At 39.6% G+C, this 23635-nt stretch overlaps 1 protein-coding gene across 2 annotated transcripts in view; it reads left to right on the top strand.

Moving 5' to 3' along the window:
* olfm2a (olfactomedin 2a) overlaps positions 1–23635 on the top strand; it is an 89275-nt gene that overhangs the window by 32534 nt on the left and 33106 nt on the right. Inside the window, exon 1 of one of the 2 annotated variants that reach the window (XM_081388822.1) lies at positions 14827–15229. The exons of the other annotated variant lie outside the window; for it this stretch is intronic. Within the exon in view, the coding sequence (XP_081244948.1) occupies positions 15086–15229 (144 nt within the window). The 5' untranslated portion in view covers positions 14827–15085. Of the gene's footprint in view, positions 1–14826; positions 15230–23635 lie in introns of those variants that run through there. 2 annotated transcript variants of the gene reach the window in all.

Raw genomic sequence — 23635 nt, forward strand, 5'->3', positions numbered from 1 at the left:
TCTGAGGGGACAATCATTAAAAATGGAGTTCCTCAGGGAAGTGTCCTAGGCCCTCTTTTATTTCTCTTATACATAAATGACATGCAAGCTGTTTGAGACTGTAATTTGTTTTTATTGGCTGATGACTCTGCTCTACTGGTTTCACACAAGGATGTTTTCAAAATACAAGTGATATTAGGTGAGGAGCTTTGTAGGGTAAGAGACTGGCTCTCTGATAACCATTTTATTGCATCTAGGTAAAACTGAATCCATATTATTTGGGACGAGAAGCAAACTGAACAAAGCTCCTAACTTGTCTATCAAGGTAGGGGATTGTGTAATATCAAATAAAACCACTGTAATTATCTTGGATGTGTTTTGGATAATGGTTAATGCTAATGGTTAATGGTTAATTTTTGTTAATGCTAGGACAACATTTCCTGCCAGATGTGTTAGTTTTTTGGATAAGCAAAATTAAAAAAAATACTTGCATCATGTTTAGTGCTATGTCATCTGGAGTACGCATGCATTTCTTGGATGTCCGATTTGTCTCGTTTATGGTTGGTTAAGTTACAGAGATCTCAAAATAAATTGATAAGGTTGGTTTTAGGTTTTAATAGCTTTACACATGTTGATGCTTCCCATTTTAGACATCTTAAGTGGTTACCTATAGAAAGCAGAGTTGTGCACTTTAAATTAAAGATGGTACACAAGATAATTAATAAAAGAGCTATTTTTCTAGGATAAGTGAGAAACACTGTTATAATACTAGGCAGAGTCTAATGTATATTACATTATGTTGTTTCAAAACAATGTACGGTCAAAGGTCTTTTGAATACTTAAGGGCCCATGAATGGAATAAGTTGCCTCTAGATGTAAAGAGTAGACTATGTCAAATATGTCAAGACTATGTCAAGTACAAAAGTTAAAAGTTGGCTATTATATAAGTTGTTTTAGTGATTCATTTGTATTAAAGGGATACTTCACCTCTGGGAAGATGAATGTGTATTTAAAATAGGCCATTTAAGTAGAAGAAATGTGAAGAAATTTTTGAATTTGGAGCTTTCTAGACTGAGAAAACCCAGAAAATGTATTTTTGGCTTATGTGGATGAAAGACAACAACTCCCAGAATGCACTTGCTTCGCTGCCTTAGGAGGCCACGCCTACCGGTAAGGGAGCGCAGTTGAAAACAAACAACAAGGCTAGCGTACGTGATGAGTTTGCCAGGGATTTAGAGACCCAAAATGTCCGGGATTCGGCTTTTGCGTTCTACAGTCGCCATTCATTCATTATGTTTACTGTGGCGAGCAGGACGAGGCTGACGGCCGCAGGAGAACGGCGTGAGGCCGGTGGCGTCATTACTGAGACGCGCCGGGTCTCGCATCTCTCACGGAGGAGCGGTAATTTTCTTAGCAATGGTAAAACGCACATCAACCGATCACTTGTTTAACGTTCATGTAAACACTACATTCAGATTCACCAATCGGAATGAATTCAGTTAGATTGAAACAAAAGGTGTGCATGTAAACAATGAATGGCGACCCCAGAACGCAAAAGCTGAATCCCGTACATTTGAACGATCTCGCCCGCCGGACAAGTCCGGGAAAAGGAGGATGGTAACCCCTACTTACTCAGCTTTCTCCTACTATTCAGCTTTCTACACAGAACAAGAGCCTGCTAGCTTAGCTTCCAAAGAAAGACGGCTGACACTGTGTACATTCTGTGAGTGAGATCCCACCCTCTATGGGCGGGCTGAAAACATGCGGAACAGCTCCTCCTACTGGCTGTAGTCTTTAGCCTCTGGCCAGAAAATCCTCCGATGACGCAAAATGACGATTTTTGCGTCATCGGAGGATTTTTTCCAGACAAAAAATACATAAATCTCTTGTCTCAGGGGGATATGAGGGTGGAAAGCATGGTAATTCAAAAATACTACTGGTTTTCTAGTAATACAAAGCTTAATGCTAAATCCTGAAGTATCCCTTTAATGTTTTTGGGGAGGATGTTTAAGTGTGATGTATATTTTGGTAATGTGTGTTCTTATTGTAGTGTTGTAAGTATAACAGTATACTCTCAGAAAAAAAGGTACAAAAGCTGTCACTGGGACAGTACCCTTCAAAAGGGTTCTAATATGTACCATTTAGGTACTAATATGTACACGTTTGGTACCAATATGTCCACGTTTGGTACCAATATGTACCTATGAGGGACTTATATGCACTCTTTAGGTACAAAGGTGTACCCTTTGAAAAGGTACCGCCACAGTGACAGCTTTTGTCCCTTTTTTTCAGAGAGTACAGTGCCAGAATAACCTGTCTCTAGAAGTAAAGTTGTGCTTTACATCAAGGACCACAATGGAAACAAGTTTTTTTTAAACTTTATTGTGATATCCTTGACAAATGAGTGTATTTTTCACTATTATTTTGTCTAATAACAATGTATTAGCAAAGGCTATGTATACCAAGATGATGCACTCGTATTGCTATGAATGGGATAAACTGAAACGTGCAATATGGTGGCTCCAGGGCAGCTCTATAGTAATGCAAGTCCCACCTTCTAAATAAAAGAGACAATCGTTAATTGGAAAAGTCATCGCGCTAGTTAGAAGCTCCAGTTCCCATAAGAACCCAGAGATTCGCTCTTAAGACTGTACATGAGCATTGGCGGGACCAACCTGAAATATATGCATTCAGACATTTCATGTCAGATTTATTATTTCTGATTTGAAATATAATGTGAGTATGGCCTGTATATTTTTTTGAGATTTCAGTGCTTCCCCATTCAGATGGATAGGAGTTGGAGTTGCCTGCAGGCTTTGCAAATACATGTATAGCTGGCGAGTGGAACGACAATTTCCTTGACAGGGACTTACAGGGTATTATTGTTATTATTATTTTTTGATGCAGACAGCACGGTACAGGGGACTAACTCTTCACAGCACTGTAACCAATAATGCTGTAGGTATTTGTGCCTGCCTCTCGCTTATATGTGAAGTGGCTTTGGAAGTTGCACATCAGGGATTCTGGTGTATTTCCAGGCTATGGTATTGTTTGGATGCAGTTGTTACCAGAAATGGATAGGAACGAAATTCAAAGGGAAACAAACTATGGCAAGATGTGAGGACGATCTTTGTTTATTCAATGAGTGATTGACAGAATATATAAGCCTTCACCTCTTCTAGAACCTATTTAGAAAGGTATAGAGCTAGGTAGTCAGTAGGATTGTGAGGCCTGTTCTTGTTTGAGAGTGATACAGGAGGTTTTCTACAGCAGTCGGGCCCTTTGGTCCAGTGAGGACTGGCACAGCAAGTGTAAGTAAGTTGAGCAGTTCAGCACAAGGATTTCTGCTGCGTACACCATCTGATCCTGGGGCTTTGTGGATTCCAGCTGCTTTGTGGATAACACATCTGAAGTTTTGAACAGAGCTTACAAGCTTTGTGTAATTTCAGTTACCTGTCACGCTAATTGCTGTTAACTGTACTGGTTCGTTTAACTGAATGCTGCTTCGGTAAGAAAGCATCTGCTAAAACATAAATGCAAACGTAAATTAGGGGGTGGTTGCCAGTTTAATGTGATTTAACCAGGTAGGACGTGTCAACATGTTTGCTTTTTAGGATTAGGATTGAGCCTGATGAAGACCTGAGGGTCGAAACGTTGCTTGAGCTTGAATAGCTTGAATAAACTCTTTTGGAGCAGTAATTTTCAGTGTGCGGACTTCACACTTCTTTATTTTGCTTTTTAGGATCAACATTCCTATTAAAAACCAATCATTTCATGGTTAGGCTTAGAACTGCAGTTAAGAGCTTGAATATTCATTATTCATTAGTCTGAATGTTTCCGTTTCAGAACATGGGTCATGGCCACCACAGCAGGTAGAGAATTGAGTTCACCGGTCAGAAAGATATCCTCTTCAGTCTCTTGAGTGTTACATGCCATCTTTTTCTTCACTGCAAAAATCACAAATCGCCATTTTGATCGGCATTTCATATTTGAGTCTCTGTTTTTATCTCATTTTTGGTCTTGTGTGAACAATAACCCAGGCTTTATTTTTGGTACAACATAATCAAATATCACTCACAGAAATATCACAAAGATGTGTTTCAGGTAAAAAATAATAAATAAATAAAAAACCTTCACTCTCCTTGGTGTAAATTATGATCTGCTGAATTCACAACATGCTTTTGTTACATAAGTTTAACCACGTTTTCAGTTATGTCTTGTCAAAAATTGTGCTTATTTCAGTAGATCCACTGCATGATGAAGCTATGTTTTAATAAATGTGCACATTTTTACAGAATATAATCACATATTGGTTACAGTTCTGTAATATCTAGCTGCTTTTACATCGGCACATAGTACAATAAGTATTACTATATACAAATACAATTAATAAATGCATTAGTTTACATGAACTTACTATGAGCGATATATATATTTCACAGCATTTATTAACCTTTGCTAATATTAGTTAATACAAATACAGTTCATTTTTGTTCATGTTAGTTCACAGAGCATTAAATAAATAGGTCAGTCATGAAACTCTGAATGGCGCTGACTGATGGGTTCTTAATGAAATCTGCAAACAATGACATCATCTATCATGGCTCGAGCTGATTGGACTCTTCTGATTCTGCAGCCAGTGAGCTTGCTGCTTTACTTTTAAAAAGTTAGGCTCTGTGTTTGCGGTAAGCAGTCTTGCACCAAGGTATAAGAAACCCTCCATGTTTACTAATGTATCACATCGATTAATGATTACGAATTATATACTATTTAAATTAACATTAAGTTATCTGATTTATGTGTGCTATGTCGAATACATGCATTCTCTCGACATGGATGTGCAAGCTGACGCCTTAACTGTGATTCAACATTATGGATGAAACAATGGGAGGACAACCACTGCCAAACTTTGCACGTCATGATGTGGATGTTGGCTTTAAAAATGATAACTCGCATGACAACTTATTAGAAACATTTTCCTCTGCATTGCTCGAAGCATTCCCCTTAAGCAAGTTATCATTCTGGAAGACGGCATTCACAAATTTGTCGAATTTATTCCGATTGACGAGGTTACATGAGAGGTTTTTATTTTATTTTATGTTTTATTCGGACTGGGCTAATAATCTGATTATAAGGGTCCATGTAAACACAGCTCCTGAAAATAACCTTTTAAGCCCAATTAGCAAAAAATCCCTGGCAAATGCTGCACAAGTGCTTAGTTTGACCGATTAACTGAAAAAAAAAATGAGCATAGGCATTGACTAAAACCCCACTGGGTCATTTTATATATCCAGAATCTTATTAGTACAGGTGTCACAGGTTGCATATTGGTAATAGCTTGCCAGTGCTTTGTCCTTGGTCCAATGGTTCATAGTAACACAGTTTGAATACAGAGGAATTACAACATGTGGTTTGTGACAAGCATTCGGTAAGATCTCAGTTCCCTTATCACAAAGGCGTACAGTATGTCAGTGCAAAAATTGTAAATTATGTGACATGAATGTGTACAAGTTTGTTAGCTTGGAACATTATGTCGTCCCTAAATATATAAATCCTATAAATGTATGAATCCTATAAATATAAAATCTTCCAGGTCTACAGACATTTGTTATGACATCCGCTTCCAACATTACAATGCTTGTGATAAAGTAAATTCACTTCACCTGCTAATTACTCTTCGACAGTGATGCAATAGAAATAAGCGCTTGTTTCTCTGGTGCATTAGATCTATATAAGGGGATCCACTTAATATGTGGCAAATCTGGCTTATTCAGGCACAAATGAACCCCAAAGAATAGTTAGAAAAGCTTGCTGCCAGGTGGGAATATTACACCAATTGTTATTTTTAAAGACACTCAACCTCAGTGGTTTTCCCCCTGGTTTTGAGTTGGACTACTAAAAGTACCAATATACTGACAGTACAATACAATCCCACCATGTTTCAGTGAGCTATACCTAGCAAGCCTCAACATACAGTGAAATAAACTCTCAACCATTTACAGGTTAAGGGTTTACCTCCATTTTAAAACATAGCTCAATTTATTTAAAGAGAATAAGACCAGCTCAAACGGGGAGTAGCTTTCATTCAGCTTCAAATTGAAAAGCCAATTATTCTCAAAGACAGCGTCAAGGCCAAAGCCAGAAGCGTGGCAGACAGGCATTTAGACGACACACATAACCGTGTGGGGTAACCTCAATTAACAGGCCTTAAGACACCCAATTTTCTGTCAGTAATAAGTCAAATTACAAGAGCGGAGGGGATTTTTTTTTTCATTTCCCACCACAGAACGAATGTTTGATTAGTTCAGAGCAGCGGGAAGGGTCAGCGTGTCGAGTCAGTATTCACGGGGAATGTTATTCACAGAATTAATCTCCGTGGCTATGGGTGTAATTGGGTCATCGAGGCGCAGAAAATGCGAACGGTGATCATTGTAATCGGTTGTGAGATGAATGTGTATGGCATCATTAACTCAATAGGGAGGCAAAGCAGTCTTATTCTCACCTAGAGAGAAAGTTAAGCATTCGGCTACCATGCCACTGCTCCGATGTACAGAACTCTTTCTCTCTGTGTCCATTGTCTCATCGTTGCATAAAGAGGGAACGGTCATAAATAGAACAGGCTAGGATACTATTGCTATGGCTTTGTGTCCCTTCACAACTGCAGTGTTGAGCCGTATTGGCAAAGGATGTGAGGAGAGACTGCTAGACTCTATTTACAGTCGTGTTCTGCCCAAACCGCTGTGTGCGTGTGTGAGCTGGTGCCTGCATGTACTGTATGTGACGTTGGAAAAAAAACATCTTAGATGAATAATAGTGTTGTTTTTATACTCCTTAAACGTTAAATCATTTCTCTGCCTCTCGTGGCACCAAGGGAAATTGAAAAAATAACGACTGGCTATATTCGGAACAGCATGCTACCGTATTATTTTGCCGTATATACAGTATGTATAATGTGCAAATTATGCACATTTTTTGTCTATAGTATACTTAGATGACCTACTGCATTTGCAGTCTCCCACAGAGCACACTGCGGGGAATGTTGTATCCCACAATGCTGTGCACTCAACTTGACCATGTGTTCCAGTAGACAAATGAGCCAGAATTAAAGGAGTAGTTCACTTTAAAATTAAAATTACCCCATGATTTACTCACCCTCAAGCCATCCTAGGTGTATATGACTTTCTTCTTTCAGACGAATACAATCGGAGTTATATTAATTAGAGGTCGACCGATTCATCGGTTCTGTAATTAATTTGTTGACTAGATGCTGCATTAGCAGAGAAAGAACAGCAGTATGTTTGCCGTCGAGGCTGAGAGGACTCTAACATTAGTAGTGGCTACCTCAAGCGATTAAAGCAATGTGACAAAAACACACGCAAACCTCACCCAAATGTTTTATGGCACAATTGTTACCATCTATTTGCATTAGTTTATATCCAGCTGGTCACTTGTATGCATTCATTAGCCGGCGAAGTTGCATATTTAAAGCTAGTGACGTGATTTCTCAACATTGATATGTTCATGTAGCCGACAGAAACATAAACAAATCAGAAATGCATTCGATTTCAGTTCTTTTTTTATCACTACAATACATATTGTTATTTTGATTAGATAGTCATCAAGTTTTCTAAAATAGAAGCAAATAAAATGAGAGACTATACATGTTATATAGGTCTACAGTACATTTATGAAATTCTAATGCTCTGGCCTTTGCAGATATTTAAATATGGCTATCTTTAAGCATGACTCTTTGGATTTATATGAAATGGTAACATTTTACAATAAGATTCCATTTTTAGCATTAAGTTAACTAAGGTTAATAAATGTTGTAGAAGTATTATTCATTGTTAGTTTAAGTTCAAAATTTAGTAACACATTTTAAATTGAGTTTTTATTTTTATTTTATCTATTACCTTAATGTACTATGAACTACTGTAACGTAAATGATCAAGGTACAATTGTATTGCTCAAATATGAATACATGCATTAAAACATATATTGTATATTGCATAATGCATATAGTTCATGAAAGCTAGCTAATGCATCCTTGTGAACAAATGGGACTTGCAAAGTGTTACCTATGAAATTTATTATGTTTCTAGGTTATAGCAAAAGAAACACATATTTGTAATATTTTAATGTTTAAATTATTTTCTGTAGAGTTCGTTCTGTAGAACTTCTCATTTTAATATATTCATATTTATATATTCATTTCATTTAGCACATTTCAGTTCAGCACTGTTTTACTTGGAGTGTTGTGTTTGTTTTCAACCCAGTATCCATTTAAAAAAATATCGGTTGAATAATCGGTTATCGGTATGTACAGTCAAACCTAAATATAGGTATCAGTAAAATCCACTATCGGTCGACCTCTGATATTAATAAACGCCCTCACGCTTTCGAGCTTTCTAATGGCAATGGATTGGATTGCAAGCATTAGTTTGAAGCTCAAAAAAGTGCCTCCATCCATCATAAAAGTGCTCCACAGGGCTCCGGGGGGTTATTAAAGGACTTCTGAAGCAAAGCGATGAGTTTGTGGAAGAAAAGTATTAATATTTAACAAAGTAAATTCAAGTAAAATTCTACCTTCCGGCTAAACGGCCATGCACTGCCTACTTGTGACTAAAGTGTAATACATTTGTAATACATTTGTAATACAAGATACAAGAATCGATGCGCCTCTTTGGAATTGGAATTGATGAAAATATCATCACAACATTTATTACCATCAAGAGGTGCATAAATCTTCGGTCAAGATCATGTATTGTCAATGCAAGAGTCCAGCACTCTGTAAAGTCTCCTCCAGAACATCCCAAAGACTTTCAGTGAATTTAAGGTCTGGACTCAGAGGTGCCAATTCATGTGTGAAAATGATTTTTCAAGCTCCTCCCAACCATTATTACACAATTTGATCCTGATGAATCATTGTCATGCTGGAATATGGCCATGATGTGTCTTCCTATATGGTTGTTTAAGAAATGTAACTCTATCAATTAGGGTTAGTAGAACTGATGCCAAACATATAACATGATAGAAACATACAGTAATAATCACTGCAATAATGATCCAATCATAGACTCTCAAGCATTTGTCTATTTAAATCCAAACAGTAACTTTTTTTTGGCCGGGCAATGTATAACAAATACAGTTAAAGTATAAAAAAAACAAGCTGAAACTGAAATACTTATAATTGACACTGTGCATTAACCTGCAATAGGAGAAATTATATGAACTTCAAAAATTACACACTTCAACTTTAAGCTTATACTCTCACCCATCACTCATGAAAGGAAATTACACACTTGCATCCCTACAGCATGAGCTCTCAAAACCTCTCCTGTAACCAAAGTGCTTCATCTCACAGAACATCCTGTTCCCTGCTGAGCACCAGCTCAATAATACTGCCATTTTAGACATTTATCATGGGAAAGGTAACGTTGGCATAACACAGGGAGACAAGTTTAACCAGCCAGTGGCCTCAGTCATCCCTCATTCAGCACTGTCACTGTCTGTTTGTAGCACATGGATAAATGTGTAACAGGCCTACATCACAGCACTAATATTTCCCAGAACACATAATGGGAGTTGATGTGTTCAGGGTGCTGTGACGCTGCAGGATCCAGTGCTGGCGGTTGGCGGGCTGCATTATTTAGCGGGATTTGGGCAGGAGTTAAGTGCTGGCAGAAGGGAAAGTGAGATGGACATTGCATGTCGAGCGTCCACAGTGTAGGGAGATCTGCTGTAAAATCCCACGTGAACGAAGCATTTACTATTCGTACTGATCTGTATGGAACAGCTGCGGTACAAACCTGAGCTGCATATAGATGCATTACAATTGTGTGAAGTGAAATCCACTGTGATTAGGGTTCAATTCACCAAAAGAGAAAAATTCTGTCACCCTAATGTAGTTCCAAACCTGTATGACGTCCTTTCTTCCACAAAACAGACAGGATCTGTTTATATAGAAGAGTAATTTTCTATATAATGGAAGTGAATGTGGACTATGTCAAGCAAGCACCATAAAACAACTTCTTTTGAAAACATCAAATAACGTAGAAGAAAGAATGTTATACAGGTTTTAATGATATGAGTACGAGTAAATGATGACAGAATATGAATTTTTGGGTGAACTATCCCTTTAAAACGAGTTCAGGGCTGGCTTGTTGATGTAGAAAACAATGCCTTGTGTAGTTTGTTGCCTGCAAACTGAGAGTAGTGAATATTTGATGTGTTGTGAGTTGAATTCTGTATGCATGTGCAGGTGTAGGAAAATGCTTACAAGACAACGACTATGGTCTTGGACACGCCGAGCAGACACATTTATTATGGCACAGGTTCTTGAATAGTAAATCCGTGTCCTTGGAGAGCTTCTGAGGCTGTTTGGGAAACTCTAGATCTTTACTGCCACCTGCAGGCCGCCAGAAGCGCTGCACTCTGCAGCTGAAGTTCATTTAAATTGTGTGAACTGATTAAAAATGCCCTTTAAACCAGAAGCCCTGAAGGCAAGCACCACGGTCAGATTTTAAATGGATGTTTAGCACTGAGTGCTCGATAAACACGCCTTCCTGCGTTTGAACGGATTTGTGTGTATATGTGTGCTGTGTGTGACTGCTTGTGTTGTTATGCAAATGCATTCTGAAGACGTGTGTGTGTATATGTGTGTGTGTGTGTGTGTGTGTGTGTGTGTGTGTGTGTGTGTGTGTGTGAATATGAGTAAGATCATTAATGAGGATGTGAGCGCCGTGGACAGAAATAGCAGACTGAGAGGCCTGCGGGGCAAGAATGGAAGAAACTCAACAGCAGCTCATGACTGCAGCACAAAATACACAACCGTGCGGATCACAGTCAGATTTTGGGATTGACAACAACTGTATTGTTAAATTAACCCTCAAATTGTTCTGTGCATACAACAGCAAACAGGAGCGGATTGAAGAATATTTGTATATAAATCAATTGTTTGACTGGTTAGCATAGCCCCGCTAGTACATTTCCTAACTAAAACACCTAACCTCAGTTTCACAGGCAAGGCTTACGCTAGTTGCAGACTAGGCCTTGTCCACACTAATGTTTTTCGTCTGAAAATGGATCTTTTTCTCTCCGTTTTGCCCTTCCGTCAACACTAAGACGGCGTTTTTATGAATGAAAACAAAGTTTTTCGAAAACGCTCTCCAAAGTGGATAAATTTGAAAACCCTGTTTTCGCATTGTAGTGTGGACTGTGAAAACAGATATAGGTAGTTGAAAACGATGACGCATGTTTAGTCATGTGACGCATATTGTACCAATAGATATTCATGTTTATACCGGTATTGTGCCTGTTATGTACTATTCACTTTCACACAGTTGATAAAATATGTTACTTTGCACACTCTTCATATCACAGTCCTGCAAAGATGACAGAAAATTCACTCACATTTGCTGTCCTGCGGCAAAACATGAGAGCAACCGCGTTTTAGGCCATACATATAATGGTGAGTGAGTGCGACCTGGACGCATCAGTAAATGGTGAGATATTTTGCTAAATAAAATTTTCCAGCCAGAAGAATTGCACAATAACTTTATTATATATTTTCCGGCCTGTATCACCTCAGTGAGCTTTTGTGAGGGTTTACGCATGCGCATCAAGGTGAATTTAGCGTTTTCCGACGTTTTAGTGTGGATGAGAAACTTTTGGAAAATGCATGAAAACGCTAGTGTGGACAGTGAGCGTTTTTAAACGAAAACGCCATTTTCCAATGTATCCGGATTTATGTAGACATAGCCTAAAATGCATGTTTGAGCTGATTTAACTGAAAGCAACTTGCACTGACATATCTTAAAATTTGTCCGTGCCATTTTTTTGTTTTGTCTCAAGATGAACAGCAATGTTTTTTCTAAGGCACTTTTATAAAAGCTACTTTAAAGTATATATAGCTAGAATTTCATTACAATATAGTAGATGTATTGACTGATTCTGTTTTAGAAGAATTTTAGAAGAATTTTGAAGACTTTAAGGTTTTATTACTTATTTTAAATTACAGTCCATTTCGGGACACTCAATGCTTTTGTCCTCACAAATCTGTCAAAAACATTCTGGTTTAATTTTTGGACAGTTCAGGGCTTTTTTTATTATTGTTTTTGTTCGTTTTATTCCCTCTTCCACCACATAAATATTTACCAGTTGTGACTAGTTGTCATCAGCACATACCTAACTCTCTTTCACATTTGGTTTGTAACTGAAACAGTTTAAGAATGTAGTTGTCTCACTTTCCATTTAGAATCATGTTTAGCACTCCAAAAAGAACTGAAAACCATTTTGTGACCGTAGCCCTTGTTGAGTCTCCCTTTGATCTCATTTAGGCAAAGTCATGATCCTGATTGCTCTGAACAAAAGCATTTTGTCTCCTTGCCATGGGGCATCTCTACCAGAGATGGGGCCTTACCTGTTGAACAACAGCATCCTCTAGTGGACATCAGCACAGACACAAACTACTTTATAATGTAAAACCTCATTATCACAAATGGTCTCATAAAATGTATTTGTTACTGAGAAGGACCATTTTGGGTTTACTTTAATGATTAGAGGAATCAGAAGGTCGTTTGCCCTCTTTCCAAAAATCAATTCTCACTCTGATACATTTTTATGAGGCCCAGCGTAATATACTGTGTCAATGGAGAATGCAGCAAGTGCTAAGTACATCTGACAGTATTTTGATAGCTACTCAATTTATTTCCATATCTAAATAGCCTCAGATGAACTGTCAGCATCTCAGTGTTTTCACTCGTACAGAAGGCTAATGTAGCTGTGGTGAAAACCTTCAGTTTGTGAGGTTAGCGTATTCAAGTGGGTGAAAATGATCCGTCCTACTTAAAAAACCTACACAGAGAAACATTGTTTTTGGGGTCATTTAAATGAAACAGTGTTGCTTGCTCTCTCTTTGCGTGATTGAAAAGCTTTTGAAAGCTGTGGGTGAGGTGTTAGATTTATGTCATAACAGTTGCAGATCAATTTTACAGATTTTTACATTGATGCATTTGGCAGATGCTTTTAAGCAAAGAAACATGCTGTTCTTTCCGGCTGTATATTTTATCAGTCTGGTTTTCCTGTGACAATCATACCCATTGACCTTGGCATTGCTAACATGTTCTTCCAGCTCCCATTTTATATACTAAGTCCTACTTTATGTTAAGTGTGTTAATGTTTGTACCTTTGCCTTCCCCATTAACCCACTCTAAAACCTAACCAAACCTGTCCCTAAACTCACCCATGTCCCACCTCAGAAGATAGAAAGTCATATAGGTATATGGAAAAACACTGCAAGTAAATGATGACATAATTTTCACTTTTTTTTTATGTATAAAGTGGCTTGTTGCTAAGGCAAAACATAACTGTAACTTAAAACTGAATCATCTCAGTCTCTCTAAATGGTGGTTTGCCATTGAAAATCCATTTTAGTGTGGTTTATTTCACTGAGAAATCAGGTCATGCTGTTCAGTGTAACCTTTGGATTTCTATTGATGTGACACAAAAGCAAACAAAACAGATTGCTCTGGAAGCCTAGCATCCAACAGACTGTGACTAGTTATAATTGTATATTCCACAGAGGGTGTAAGATACGTACATTTGTATCTAAGTTATGCTGCATTACACCTGCTACATCTGCTTAAAGTGGCTGTGTGTAATTACTGTGCTAAACAGGATTGCAAAACGTGTGACTGTTTTCAGTCAGGTTCGCCAAATACTTCCACCTGCAAGGTAGTCCCACTCCAAACTCATGGCACAGAGGTGCTCAAAAAAGTATTTTAACACTGAAAACACACACACAGTAGCCTATCTTTAATGGGCTATTTCACTGTAGATGCAGTACTCGGATACAAACACACGATGGCAGTGTTGAGCTAGTTCAACTCAGGAAAATGTACAGATGCATCAGGTGAGTTGAGACCACACACAGTCTCAAGCAACTGTCACTTTTCATTGATTGTTGTTATACTTCTGCAATTCAGAAGTCACTCTCAACACGTCTGAGAGAAAACACCTGAGGTACACTAGTGAAGATAAAACAAGCCATTTGTTTGTTTTTTGAAAGTAACAAGCGAGGCACTGTGCATACTTAGTAGGCATACTACTTAAAGCTTGAATGGCACAGTTCTCCAACAGGCCATCGCTCAAGGTTAAACAGCCGCCACGTGGCTCATCTGTTTAATTATGTGACTTATGTGGCTTTAGGCTCTAGACTGGGGATGATGAAGCGAGAGAGAGTGAGAGTGGCCTGCATGGCTGGGCTGCTGATGGACTGCAGTCAGCTCTGGTTAGTGCCGAGCACCAGTGCCATACCCGTCCGCATTCAGATTTCCCATTACTCTTTGATTAAGGGAGTGTCAGCTGCACACGAGATTGATGAGCTGTCAGGGGAAAGCCGCCAACTGGAACGCCTCATCCTCTTCCTCATTAAACACTCCGGGAGTAAAACTCCTCTTCTTCACACACAAATAAACAATGCACTCATGGCGAGAGATCCTAATTTAGCTCGAGCTGTGAGCCGCCTCTGTGCAGTTGTGAGACAAACCCTTCAAACGGTGACTGCTTCAAACAGCTGATTGTTGCACAAAGATCTGGGGGTGCACAACTCCCCTGCCTCTGATTTTTTTGCGCTCACAAAAGAGAGGGATCAAGAGGTGCAGAGGAGCCAGAGAGGAAGACAGAGGGATGGATGTGGAACAAGGCTGGAGAGAGGCAGGGGAGGGGAGGGAAGAGAAAGAGAGAGATAGATGCAGCCAATGCGCAGCACGGCATCTTGAATGAGCGCAAGGAGAGAGAGAGAGAGAGAGAGAGAGAGAGAGAGAGAGAAGAAGGCAGGGAGGGAGAGGGAGTGGAGGAGTGTGAATCAGGCACTGACAGTCGCTCTCCAGCTGAAGAATAACGCGCGTCGTGCATCGCTGTGATGCTGTCGGATCTGAGCAGCTGGTGCGTGTGAGCTGGTTTTGAGACTCGTGTACACGTCGCTTGGCTGGAGGAAGAGGGAGGAGGACGCATCAGGTTCGTGTCTGTTCTCGCGCTGCATCTGGACCCCGGCTCCAGGGAGCGTGGGGGGCACTAGGGCCAGGCGGCCGGCCGGGGGGACGACATGAGCGTTCCGCTCCTGAAGATTGGCGCGGTGCTCAGCACCATGGCCATGGTCACCAATTGGATGTCCCAGACACTGCCCTCGCTGGTCGGGCTTAACGGAACCACCATCTCCCGCGCAGGCACCTCGGAAAGGATCGTCAGTGTGCGTAACCTTCCGCTTTTCTACTCTTGTCCTGTCTGTTTATCTCTCTTATGTGTCTGTTTGCTCATCCGAATAAGCCAAAGAGTCAGGACCTTCGTGTTAAAGAGCAGTTACACTCCTCTGTGGTTACGATCCTCAAGAGATTTGCCAGACAGGCTTTTAGAGGGATTTTCAGGGTGAGAGGCAGGTAAATTGAATGCGTGTCTGGCTTTGGGGGTTGGTTACAGAGGAATTGATGACTGCTGTGGATGAGTGATTCTCAGTGGGAGATGATAGATGAGGAAGTTATACCTGGCGAGATTCATGACTCCTGCAAGGATATCCTCACTTGGCAGGGAGAGAAGAGTTTAGTGCCTCATGACTGATGTTCAGGTCAAATTAGGAAAGGGATGCAGGATTGTTTCTGTGTGGCAGCGGCTCGTCTGCTGGAGCTGATGGTTCTGAGACATGAGGCTAGACTTTTGTAGCTTCTGAGCCAATCCTTTTCTTCTGAAGAGGCACAATTCTCTTTTTCCCACCCCCTCGCTCCCTGTTTTTTAATCAAATCCACTGTACTTCTTTGTGAGAACTGTGTACTTTGTCTCTGTCCATAACTGAATTAAGTGCCTTGTGTGAGAGAGGACAGGCCTTTGGCAGCATCAAGGCTGCCACATTTAAAGTAAAACACAGAAAGAGAAGATTAAAATCTAAGAAAGACTCTAGAGCTAAGCACCTTGTTATATCCTAAGGTTCTTAAGTAAGCTCTGGCTGAAATTAAACCTTCACAATTCTGTCAGTGTGTGAGTAATTATCTTGCATCTGTGAGTTGTTTATGCTTATGTGTTTTCCAAATGTTGGGTATTTAAAAATGGGACCAGGTGTAAGTAGGTGGAGTGAGAGTGAGATGTGATCCCTGTAATGTTTTCTGGATCATTAAGGTTGAGAGACTGCCTGGGGTATCTGTGTAGTATCTAAGCATCTGCCCCTCAATAAAAGCTGTACTCGGCACAGCTTATGGCCAGGGATGACACTCCATCTGGATGAGAGAGGAGACGCTGTAGGGGTCGTTTGGGCTGGTCAGAATGCCTACGCTGATTTCCATGGAGTCTGCAGAAACTGTCTATCACAGCTTTGTCTAACACATTCGCACTCGCTTTGGAAGACTGTTACTACTAATCACAAGCTAAAAGCTGCTTTCCTACAAAGATGTTTACCATGTACAGAGCTCTACAGTCAACACCAACTCTGCTTTATATCAAGTCTGATTACTCATCCAGTCATGTGCTCATGTCTGCCCAATTGTCTTGCTATAAGACGGGCCGTAGATATAGTCACCTGGGGTTAAGCTTGGTATGTGGGTAAATGAGAGCCTATCAGGATTAGGTGAAATTCAGAATTGAAGAACTGGCTCCCTTTCAATTCATGAGTATAAATTTAAGGATACATTTACATGACAACGATGTGCTAAAAACAAAAAACTAAATTCCTTTGAGTTTTTCGCATACAGATGACATTGTCAAACATTGTCAAAACGATCCCCATTCACACGGATCTGCGAAAACAAATGCCCAAGCCAGAGTTGGCAATGTCCATTACAAGCCTATAGACTGAACATGTAATACGCATGCACATGATGTCACCATTGTCACAAATTTGAATTTTTGTAGTTTACACAAAGACGATAACGGTATTGTTTTCAAAAACTTCTACTTTGAAACCCTTTTTAAAAAAACCCAAACACTGTTGTCTTGTGAAATGAATCTATTGTTCTACCTTCAAACTTATTTTTTTGTTTGACTTTTTTCAAAACTTTCCAACTCAGCTCAATTTAAAAGTCAATGTTTGCTGGGTATGAATTTCTTGGAATTTCGTTTCCTTTTTCCTTTCTTATATTAAAATTTGAATTGCAAGTCTGCATCTTGTTTGCTACTTAAATTTGAATCGAATTTGAATCAAAGAACTGAATTGGGGTTTAAAAGGCGTTCTCTATTCAATCCTGAACATGGTTGCAAGCTCCAGAAATTTGATAACGCCTATATCAAGTAACACTGGAAACTATTGGAAAATGAGTCAAAATGATTCAAAACATTTATTTATTTAGCTAAAGTGGCACCCATTGATGCTCCGCTATCGGTAGTCATCATTACCCAAAACACATTAGCATTCCTTAACTGCTATGTATCTCATTTCAAGCAATCACTTTAAAACATTGCCTCACTTCACCTCAAGGAAAAAAACCAAGGGGAAATTAGCATACGTAAAAACAATCTTCCCCAAAGCAAAGGCCTTCGTTTTTAGATTTGAGGCATTAGACAGATGTTACTCTCATGCCGGGGACTAATTTATTCTCTGTGATAAGTGTGAACCCATCCAAAGCAATCTGGCTTTGCAAAGACTCAAAATCTAATCTCAAAATCAGCTTGCTCTCAGTCAGGAAGAGAGATGCATCCCTCTGTTCCTGAGATGAGGTGATGATCATGTGAAATGAGCTGCAGAATGGAGGTGTGGTCTGTGAAGCAGAGTGACTGATGGACTCTTAGCAGGCCGCAGGGAAATCCTTGCTTCTCTTCAAAGCAACTTGTCTTCCCTTCTGCCATGATCATCTGGACCTGCATGTCTGTCCAGTCCACCATTATGTCACAGTTACATGTCCTCAATCAGCTCTGAGCAACAATCACACTCCGCTTCACTTGCTCTTTTGCCCTTCTCAGCTCAACTGCTTATTCATGTGAACTCATCACATGTAAAGATCAACACTACAGACTTAAAGGTGGAGTGTGTAATTTCTGCACTACTAGTAATACCACACATATTTTTGAAAACGCTTTTTCCAAACATCCGAACTGCTTCTTTTACCTGATTCTATCCCATTATTCAAACAGGTAGACTCACATCAAACTCACTCCATATGCAGCTGATATGATATGATCCTGGGCTGGCGGTTGTCTTGGTTAAGTTGGATCCCAGTGCCGCATTTGACACTGTTGATCATTCGATTCTCTGAGAACGTCTGGAGTGTGAGGTAGGCATTTGTGGGACAGCTCTAAAATGGTTTTGTTCATATCTAGGATAGAACATTCTCTGTTAATTTTGCAAACACTTCATTCCCTTAAAATATGGTATTCCTCAAGGATCTATTCTGGGTCCTATGCTGTTTTTATTGTATATATGCCCTCTGAGATCCATCTGCCGTCGCTATGTCTTATCATGCAGATGGCACACAGTTATATTGACCTCTTAAAGCAGGAAATGATCTGTCTTTTGAAGTACATGTTGGTCTGTTTGAATGAGGTCAAAGTCTGGGGCTGTCTAATAATTTTCTTCAGGTTAATGAAAGAAAATCTGAGATAGTAATATTCAAAAAATTACACTTCACCTTTTTAAATGTGCTACTGTATATAAATAAATAAAAATGTAAAATTTGAAAGTTAAGGAGAAAAAGTATTTCTGATAGTGACAATAGATGTCAGGAAGTTTATTGTTATGTACTCTAGATAAGGAAACAACCTTTACATACACAGTAAAGTGCAAAGCTGCATAAGAGCAATTATACAGCAATGTCTCAGTACCGCAATGAACGATGGGTAACAATTTTGTTGCATGTGCGTGTGTGGTGAATACTGCTGGTTCAAGGGTGAGTCTAACACTGTCTCCTCGATTATGAAAAATAAATGAGATGCGAGTGAGAAGCCGTAGGACAATCTGCAACAAACGTGTAATGAACACAAACACTTAACAAAGCCACATGCCCATGTGACTGATCTCAGCCGCCGTTTCTTGTGGGACCAAAATAATAAAAGAACGTCATGGAGACCGACATGCATAAATGAGCAACAGATACAACGTTCTACTAAACTCTACTGACTCTGTGGGAATTGGAAACATGGAGCATTGGAATTATTTTTTTGGAGCGGCTGTCTGTTATGAAAGCACCAAAACACAGCTCTGCTCAGCTGCTGCTGCCCACCAGGGATCTCTAAATGAGAAAGTGAGGTTCAGCCACATTGGCTACACACACCCACAGATGACAATGTTGAGATTTACAGCCTTAGAAAAGACATCCAATCAGACTCACCTTAGTCTTCAGCTGTGTTTACTCTGTCTGGGCTGTTACAAAGCGTTCACATGTTGCTGATTACCCTCTTTAGCCCCTGCTGGTAGAGTCTGTTACTACGCCATCTGACTGTGAGAAGCATGTTCCTCCATCTGCGGTCATTCAAAATTAACCATGCATTTTTACTACATTATTTTTAAATGATTTTTTTTTACAAACATATATGCATATAGTCAATGTTTTGCCAGTCGACAGTTTGGATTTTTAACGCTCTTTAAAGCATAAAATGGAGCTTAAACTGTTTTTTTGTTTTTTTTCTTAGTTTATATTTTTCCAGGCTGCTGCCTTTGAGTCACAGCTCAGGATAGCTGCTAGTGAATGTTTTGGGGCTATGTGTGTTGTGGTGGTGCATTAGCCAATCAGTGCAGTCATGACATAATTTTGCTGGAGCCCCAGAGTGATTATTTATGTGGTTTTTACAGTTGATTGGCTTATATAGATCTGTGATCCCATAAACTAAGATGGCAGCTCAGCACTACCATTCAGATGAATGGGAATGCTAGCTCTCTCCATGTAGTACAAACCTCATAGTTCCACCCCAGAAACGTGCTGTTCAACACTCTTGATGTCTTTGACGACATGCTGAAAGACTCTGAGAAACCTTCACATGAATATTAATATTAAGAAACTGGTGAAGCAAGATCTTGTCAGTCCCTTGACTGGCACCTTCGCAGATCTGAAGAAGTAGGAGAGGAAGCACTTCAAACTTCTCTGTCAGATTATCAATGCCATGCTCAAAATTGAATCCTGAATCCTTTATTTTCTGAGTCAAAAGCAGCGCAATCTTTAAGAATGCCTGTAGGAAATTGAGCATCTAAATGCTCTCAGAGGACAAACAGAGTAATATCTCGTTCACCAGTTTTATACTGCTCTAGTTGTGTGTCTTAGAGCTTAGTGAGGGAACATTGGTAACTGTGTGCATGCAGGACATGTTCATTTGCATCAGAATCTGTGCTTTAGAAGGATGCTTGATCTTTAAAGTTGTTCATGAGTGTCATGGACGTATGTTTTGATAGAAGCAGCACTCAGAGCAATGGCACAGCTCACATCCATGTTTAGAGTAGAGACTTTGGGTCAAATTTGGTCAATTTTGGCCTTCAGGGTGATATAATCACAAAGCTGAGTGCAAAGCCTTTTGTTGATGAAAAAGAGAGAGCGAGAATGGGAAAAAATAAGGGTCGGGAGAACGAAAACACACCAAAGGACATCTAAGGAGAAAAATAAGCCAATTTTCTCTCTCCTTGTTACTGTGGAAACTCAGGTTCACATAGCACCAATTCTTTCTGTTGAAAACACCTGGTCATACCACACGCTTCTTATGAAAGCTGTAATGGACTTCCTGTCACTTTCATGAAATAGACCTTACAGATTTACAATCTCATTTATGTCCAGACTTTACAGTGCCGAACTCAGAGGTCAGTCTAATGAAAACCGCCACAAGTTCAATCCCACAGACACCATGGGGGCCAAGCGTGCCACTGTAATTAGTTAATCCTTTCTGTAGTGTGTTAATGGCAGCCTCAAAGTAAAGGCTAGCTGGTGAGCACAAGCAGAAGTGGCGACAGCGAGTGAGAGGGAACCCAGAGAGGGGAGTTGACCCTAACTTCCTGTTCTCAGTGCCTATTGATCACCCTCCGTTTTCTCAATAGGACGTCGATACCTGGGTAGTTGGGAGTGTGTGGGATGTGTGTGATGGTTTCCAACCAAGCCAGGGCTTAAGATCAGACTGCGGGATCGAGGATTGTAAAGGTCGAGCGGTGCGGGAAAGCTTGTGGGGCTCACGGTGAGGGCTGGGCATGTAATGGAGCTGGTGTCAGGCTTTGGCAGCGGTTGGGCTGAGTAAGAAACTGCCACTCTGAGTCTGAAATTAGACCTCGGCATCTTCCCCCTCAGCAGCTCTCTCGCTGCTGTCATTCTTTTTCTCTCATTCTGTGTTTTTTTCCTGTGTTTCTTTCCCTTCCGCTCACACAAACAGTAGCTGCGGTAGTTCGTTATCTATTGCCCTCACATCAGGTTCTGTCCTCCTTTGGTCTGTTGCTCAGAATCTCTTGGTGAAGCGATCACTTTGCTCTTTTCTATGCCTTGACATTTTTGAGTGTTGGAGGACAAAGGATGTGTGTGTGTGTGTGTGTGTGTGTGTGTGTGTGTGTGTGTGTGTGTGTGTGTGTGTGTGTGTGTGTGTGTGTGTGTGTGTGTGTGTGTGTGTGTGTGTGTGTGTGTGTGGTCCTGGTATTCCCTACATTATGGGGACAAAATGACAACAAAAAAAATTTTGTCCCCATGAGGAAACAAGCTTATAAATCATATGGAATGATCTTTTTTGAAAATCTAAAATAGCACAAAGTTTCTACAGTATAAAACCATTACGTCTATTAAATGTCCCAATTAAAATTAAAACTCAAAGTGTGATAAAAATAAAGTAATTAAAGTTTTTTTAAAAATGCAGAAAGTTTTCTGTGATAGGTATGTTTAAGGGTAGGGTAAGTGTGTGTGTGTGTGTGTGTGTGTGTGTGTGTGTGTGTGTGTGTTATTAAGCAAACCTGGACCTGTGGGACATCAATTAATTAAGGCTCTCAACTTGCCAATTTTTCCTCTATAGTGCTAAATACACTATTCAGCAATGACGTCATCATTATTGACTGAAATGTGCCAAATTGATTTCTGATCTCCCATCAGGTGAGAAAGTAACCAAAACTACGTAAGATAAGATACGTGATGATCATTTTTTATGTTGTGCTTATGTTTATGTTGATTTATATTGATTTATTATGTGAAAGAAAATGTTTTCATTACTGATGCCATTGTAGCAATGCTCTAATGCTGCCTTCAAGGGCACCTGGGAAACTCGTACCTCAGAGTCAGGGATTCATTATTACGACATCACACATTCAAGTCGGGAAAAAACATGGAAGTATCCTAAACAAAACAATAAACCCAACTACCTGAATTAAAAATTATGAAAATGACTAATTTCTTTCACTTATACAAGGTATCAAAATATTATATTTATATATAAATAAATATATGAATTATGAATATTATAGATCAGTGTCTCTGCAATGTTTCAAACCGATACGTTCACAATGTTTCAAACCGATACGTCCCTTTGAACCTCACAACTCAGCGACTCGTGCATCATTTCGAATTCTGAGATTCTCCACTTGTAAATATGACTTTGCTCGATCATTCATGTGCACAAAAATTTACATTTATGAAATTTCAGACTCCATTTCAAGAGCATACAGTTGCTGTCAGCCATGATTAATTGGAAAGCATCCAATAATAGGGGTAGAAGTAGGTGCGTCATTATCAGCTCCTTAGTTCAGTATTCAGGGCACTGATCAGGGAGTCGGACATTTTAAGGGCTGTCTCAATCGCAAAATCAATCTTCCAGTGCACTGAAACGTTCATTCCCTAAAATGTCCCTCAATGCTTTGTGAAAACCAGGCAGCATCGATGCTCACTATGGGTACGTTCAGACAGCAGGTAAATGTGGCCCAAATTTGATTTTTTTTTCTTTTTTTTTGCTCAAATCTGTTTTTCTCATGACAGTGTGAACAGCACAAACCACATGGAATCGGATCTTTTCAATTCGGATTTGTGTCACTTCCATATTTGCAATGCGACCTCAGTTTGAACAGCCATATCGGAATACTTGCGATTTTTACGTCACAACATTCATCACAATTCTGCAGTCATGCTACTCATGCTGTCCTCTGTGTTTACTTATGTATGACAGCGTGCTGCGTGACATCTTTTAATCGTTATTTTGCGCATAAGGGTCAGTCCAGGACCATAATCTATTCGCACTGGAATCTGATATTGGCAACATTTAAAACAACAAAGTGAACAGCTATACAAAAAAATCGTATCTGAACAATGAATCGGAATTGAGCACTAAGGCTTACAGTGTGAACTATGTTCCCTTAACGGAAATTCTGAAGCATAGAACATAAATCACACAAACCAACTCAATAAGTAGAAGATGACACGTAGAAAAAAAAGAAAACGGATATTTAATTATATTTCAGCATAAACATGCACTGATAGACAGGTAGTGAACATACATTTAGAATTTATTTACAGCTGATATGTTGAAGGGTGATGTTACAATAAAGTATAATGAACTTAAAATAGCATTGCAAAAAATACTGTCAGTTACAGTCAGTTTTGCTGTTGTTCATAAATACCAGTACTGGTGTTGTACAAAGAGGACGTTGTCATGTCACCAGAAATAGTCATCAGTAGCTACAGTATGTTTTCATCCATTTTCGGGATATTTCGGGATATTGCATAAAAAAAACACACTGGAT

This window comes from Scardinius erythrophthalmus (genome assembly GCF_964197995.2).
Source record: "Scardinius erythrophthalmus genome assembly, chromosome: 1".
Taxonomy (NCBI): domain Eukaryota; kingdom Metazoa; phylum Chordata; class Actinopteri; order Cypriniformes; family Leuciscidae; genus Scardinius; species Scardinius erythrophthalmus.